We start from the raw sequence: 6,000 nt of genomic DNA, 5'->3' as shown, positions 1-6,000 counted from the left end.
TTATTTCTAATAAAATCCATTTTTTGTACATTTATACAAGAGCATTTAACACACAATAGGGATTGAAGTTGGAAGAAAGTATCCCACAATGCTGAACCTTTTAAGGTCCCACTTTTTTTTTAAAAAAAAAGCACGACCAGTCATGTATCTGCAGTGGTAGGCATCTATCTATACCAAGCATCCCCTATCAACCAACTAGAATCGCAGTGCACAGGAGCTAAGTCTCTTCGTCAGGTAGCTTCTATCTGTATTTGTTTAACTCCTGTGTTATTACCCAAAATGAAAACAAGAAACTCGTCCAAGGAAATAATTTTCAGATGCTTAACTTCTTAATTTTGCTACAAAATCACCACTAACCAGCCTTTCATTCTTTTCAGTTCAATGTCAGCAGAGTAAAACTCTGCACTAACTGCTCCAATAGCTGGATTACATGATCCTGAATGAATGGAGGTAACATTTATCACCACCCTCCTCTGCAGCCCCTAGATACAAAATGCTCCAAAAAGAGCACAGGTGTGTAAGGCAGTGCTCGTTAATGTTTCCATCATAATTTTTATCTAAAGGCTTTTGAACTAAAACAATAACCACTTGGGTGAGCAAAAAGCTCCACCACAGAGCAATGATCAAATTAAACAACTGGTCTTGACTCAAAGGAATATCCAGGGTAGGGCAGAGAAAGGAAGAACAAAGAAAAACTTGGCAATCATCAGCTTCTCAAATTTCACCATCATTAACCTTGAGCAAAAGGAGAGGAAAACTGCGCTCCGGGATTTTCCCCTTACAGACAAAAGGATAGAGGGAAGAGAGAAGCCAACTGACACCATCCCTGGTGCCAATTTAAAACAAAATAAGATTGGTGATTACAATTTGCCCTTTATAAGCAAGGAAGATAAAACTCAAACATTCATTGACGCATAGTCAGATCTTCTAACACCGACTGGTACTAGATAACACAGAAGGCACATAGTGGTGTTCCCAGCAATCTCACCACATGGTGGAACACTTAACTTCCTGTTTCTTTTCAACAGGGACTCTGCTGAGACAATAAGTGTGCAAATATTGTGGTAGGGAAGAACACTCCCCCCCCACCCCCCAACACATACTAAAACTAAACAAAAGTGTACAGGGAAACAAAGAAAAAATTACTCTTTATTCTCCCATTTCACCTGCACAAGGGTAAAAAAATTTGAAGTCAACCTATTATTCACATTTTAGGCAGCAATAAGTCTCAAAATTGGAAAAAAAATTGCACCTGTAGTCTACTGTGCCAAACAAAAGCACATTTCAAGAAAGAGCCCCAGTTTAACCATCTTTAAAACAGGAAATCATGTCAGATCAATAACCCTAAGGATGCAGCTTGGAAAGCGACAAAAAAAAGAGGAACTTTTGGGAACTGTTCTCCAGAGAAGGAGTAGCTAACACCGGACTGCAGAGACGTGGCCTGCCACTCCTCACAGTCCATAAAGCTGGATTCCTGCATTTGCCTCATCATTGTCAAGTACTTTGAAGACTTTGTCTGTCTGGCTTTTCATTCTCAAATTCTGTTTCTTTGTTTGTTCTGCAAGAAAGCAAAGATTCATCATGTTATCAAAAGCTCATAAAAGCTGAAAACTTTTCATTGAAAAGTAAGTTTTTTAAGGAAGACTTCAGAAGTTCTACAAGGAAATGTAACATCTTCCATGCAACGTTACCCTATCCTGTTACAGAAAATGGTTTCCAATTGTTGGTAGATATTGAGATTGGGGGGGGGGTAGAGAGGGGCTTTAATTTCTCTTCCCAGTAACTGATTCAAAATAAATTTATTATCAATGTACATATATGTCACCATGTACAATGCTGAGATTCATTTTCACACGGGCATACTCAATAAATCCAATAACCATAATTAGAATCAATGAAAGACCGCACCAACAGGGCAGACCACCAGTGTTCAAAAGACAACAAACTGTGCAAGTACAAAAAGAAAAAAAGAAATATAAACAATAAATGTCAAGAACATGAGATGGAGAGTCCTTGAAAGTGAGCCCACAGGTTGTGGGAAACGTTCAGTGACGGGGCAAGTGAAGTTGAGTGAGGTTACCTCCTCCGGTTCAAGAGCCTGATATTTATGGGGTAATAACTGTTCCTGAACCTGGTGGTGTGAGTCCTCAGGGTCCTGTACCTTTGTACCAACAGCAGCAGCGAGAAAATCATGATCTGAGTGGTGGGAGTCCTTGACAATGGATGTTGCTTTCCTCTCTGTAGATGTGCTCAATGGTGGGCAGGGCTTTTCCCGTGATGGACTGGGCCATATCCACTACTTTTTGTAGTATTTTCCATTCAAGGGCATTGGTGTTTCCATACCAGGCTGTGATGCAGCCAGTCAATAAACTCTCCACCGAACATGTATAGAAGGTACAAGGTATAACCATGCTTCCATTCAAATTTGCTCCCCATTTTATACCAAATACCACTATTGCTTATGTCTATCCCTCATCTTTTTCAAACTGCTTAAACATTTTTGCCTTCAAATACTGAAAAAAATAATTGGGGAATTTTCTGATGGTGACAAACTAGGAACAGTAGATGAACATAAGAGCATAGGAAATAGGAGCAGGAGTAGGCCATCCAGCCCATCGAGCCTGCCCCACCATTCGGTAAGATCATGGCTGATCCGTCCGTAAACTCAGCTCCATCTACCTGCCTTTTCCCCATACCCCTTAATTCCCCTACTATGTAAAAATCTATCTAACTGTATCTTAAATACATTTAGTGAAGAAGCCTCAACTGCTTCCCTGGGCAGAGAATTCCACAGATTCACCACTCTCTGGGAAAAACAGTTTCTCCTCATCTCCGTTCTAAATCTCCCCTCTGAATCTTGAGGCAATGTCCCCTAGTTCTAGTCTTACCTACCAATGGAAACAACTTTCCTACTTCTATCTTATCTACCCCTTTCAAAATTTTGTATGTTTCTATAAGATCCCCTCTCATTCTTCTGAATTCCAGAGCGTATAGTCCCAGACGACTCAATCTCTCCTCATAGGTTAACCCCTTCATCTCTGGAATTAACCTGGTGAACCTCCTCTACACTACCTCCAAAGCCAGTATACCCTTCCTCAAGTATGGAGACCAGAACTGCACACAGTACTCCAGGTGCGGCCTCACCAGTACCCTGTATAGTTGCAGCATGACCTCCCTGCTCTTGAATTCAATCCCTCTAGCAATGAAGGCCAGTATTCCATTTGCCTTCTTAATAACCTGTTGTACCTGCAAGCCAACTTTCTGTATTTCATGCACACGCACTCCCAAGTTCCTCTGCACAACAGCAAGCTGCAATCTTTCACCATTTAAATAGTAATCTGCTCTCTTATTATTCCTTCCAAAGTGGATGATGTCGCATTTACCAGTGTTGTATTCCATCTGCCAGACCTTGGCCCACTCACTTAACCTATCTATATCCCTCTGCAGTCTCTCCACATCCTCTGTACAATTTGCTTTTCCACTCAGTTTAGTGTCATCAGCAAATTTTGCTACGCTACACTCAGTCCCCTCTTCCAAATCATCAATGTAAATGATAAACAGCTGTGGGCCCAGCACCGACCCCCGCGGCACCCCACTCACCACTGACTGCCAACCTAGATGACCAAGGATATGCGAGAATCAGTCTGATGGTCTGGTGGAAGAAGCTGTCCCAGAGCCTGTTGGTCCTGGCTTTTATGCTGCGGTACTGTTTCCTGGATGGTAGCAGCTGGGATAGATTGTGGTTGGGGTGACTGGGGTCCCCAGTGATCCCTCAGGCCCTTTTCTCACACCTGTCTTTGTAAATGTCCCAAATCATGGGAGGTTCACAACTACAGATGTGCTGGGAAATCCACTCCACTCTCTGTAGATTCCTGCAATTAAGGGCGGTACAGTTCCCATACCAGGCAGTGATGCAGCCAGTCAAGATGCTCTCAATTGAGCCCCTGTAGAAAGTTCTTTGGATTTGGGGGCCCATACCAAAACTTCCTCAAAAGTGACAACCCTTTCCCCATCCAAACTCATCTCCACCATCACCACCCAGCTGGGTAAGATTGTCCTCAGCTAGTTCCAACTATCGCATCTTAACTGAAGTTATCACTAATATCTCTGTTCTCTAGTGTATCCTCAACCTCACTGTACTTTTTCATATACATGCTGCCCTGCAATGTTAGAACAGACTCCACTTATGTACAGACAACAGCTGGCTTAGCTCACTACCAGAGCAACATAATGCTAGAGGAACTCAGATGGTTAGGTAGCATCCATAGCAGGTAATAAACAGTCAATTAAATTATTCCCTTCCATAGATTCTACCTGGTTTGCTGAGTTCCTCCAGCATTTTATGTTACTCTGGATTTCCAGCATTTGCAGAATCTTGGGTTTAGCTCACTGCCAGCTCCCTTGGCTCACCTGCCAACTAACACAGCTTGCCTAATGTCTAATATTTAAAAAGCAGAATTATCCTTCCGCCAAATACTCAAAAGACTACAGCTGCCACCTTTAGTTCCTGCTACAAAACCTGTCCTTGACCACCAGTTTGACCTCTCTTTCAAGCAAACAAACTGAAACCAATAATTCATAGCCATGCTATTTACCCTGGCCCTCAAAATACAGACTTGCTCTATCCCAGGCTGCCCACTTTCACCTGTCCCACCACAACTTGCATGTTGCCGAAATCTTCAAACATCTGTTTGTATCTCAAGAATGAACTAGTTCAATGATCCCTTGGGCCATCTGTGATCCTCCACTATGCACATGTTTATGAGAAGAAAAAAAAGCACCTGCCACTCAGAAGTAAAAGATGCCCTGTCTACTCATCGCCCTACTGCTAGATTTCAAATTTCTCTAACAGAGACAGCAATGCAGCCAATATAAAAATGAGAAGAGTTGTGAAACAGGGCTGATGAAAAATGAAGAGGGGTGAAAGATGACAGCAGGTCGCACCAGGTTGGGGGGTGGGGGGCGGTGTGCAGGAATCAGTCACAGATGGATGGTAGATGGAGGCAGAAGGAAAATTGAGGCTGTCTCAACCTTCCCATTCTCCTCTCTTGCGTGTCTTCATTGATTATCTCACCTAGTGCAGAACCCTCCCACCCCATCATCTTTCACCCCTCAGTCCACTGGTGACCTCAGGATCCTATCTCACTATCCCCCTTCCCTTTACAAAAGCCATCTTGCCTCTTCCTCCACCCCCTCCCCACCAATGCTGATCAACCTGCCAAGTTCCTCCAGAAAAGTGGAGAAATGCATCACAAAAAACAAATTAAGCTTTTCGTAAGTCCTGATACTAGTTTTTGTAATGTGGTGTTAGTCTTTGGTCACAAAGTACCTCAGGGCTCTGTTACAAAAATTATGTTGAGGTGCAGCTAAATGTTATTTACTGCAATCTTCTTCTTTGGTTGTCCATTGAAATCCAATGATGATGTCCACTCTTTTGACAGTGAGATCTTTGATGACTATACAGTCCTATCCTGGACCCACAAGCTCTATTGCAGATGGGACATGTATATGTGGTAGTGGTGGCAATCATGGCTGCATTTCTCCTGGCTCTCTTCTGGTTGTTCCTTCCATCTCCAGAATACGAATCCCGTCCCTACACAGCTGTCGCCACGTGGTATGGTCAGCAGCAACATCCTCCAGGTCCTCAGGTCTGATCTTGCACTTCCTAAAAGCATTCTTCATCTGATCCTTATAGCGCTTCTTCGACCCTCCAGCTGAGCGTCAACCATGATGTAGCTGGCCGTATAACACTCTGCAGGGTAGCCGACATGGGGGCATCCTTATCAAGTGCAGCCACTGCAGCTGACACTGGGTGATCATGGCCTCAATACTTCTGCAGTTGGTCTTTACAAGTATTTCAGTGTGAGGCACCCGCTCACGCCACGTAATTCCCAGAATGTGCTGGAGGGAGCTTATGTGGAAGCACTCCAAGGACTTGATGTGACGGCTGTAGGTTAGCCAAGCTTCACAGCTATAAAGGAGGGTGGTGACACGGACCGC

The 6,000-nt window shown here is 43.4% G+C and overlaps 1 protein-coding gene across 4 annotated transcripts in view; it reads right to left on the bottom strand.

Moving 5' to 3' along the window:
• The window catches only part of hells (helicase, lymphoid specific), a 57,114-nt gene continuing 51,114 nt past the window's right edge, over positions 1 to 6,000 (bottom strand). For all 4 annotated transcript variants that reach the window (XM_063071514.1, XM_063071513.1, XM_063071515.1 and 1 more), the window contains exon 22: positions 1 to 1,558. In XM_063071514.1, the coding sequence (XP_062927584.1) occupies positions 1,452 to 1,558 (107 nt within the window). In that variant the 3' untranslated portion in view covers positions 1 to 1,451. The remainder of the gene's footprint in view (positions 1,559 to 6,000) is intronic.

The sequence above is a fragment of the Mobula hypostoma genome, chromosome 19 (assembly GCF_963921235.1).
Source record: "Mobula hypostoma chromosome 19, sMobHyp1.1, whole genome shotgun sequence".
In the NCBI taxonomy this organism is placed as follows: domain Eukaryota; kingdom Metazoa; phylum Chordata; class Chondrichthyes; order Myliobatiformes; family Myliobatidae; genus Mobula; species Mobula hypostoma.
The sequence above is the reverse complement of the archived record's forward strand: the minus strand, read 5'-3'. Positions and strand labels throughout refer to the sequence as shown.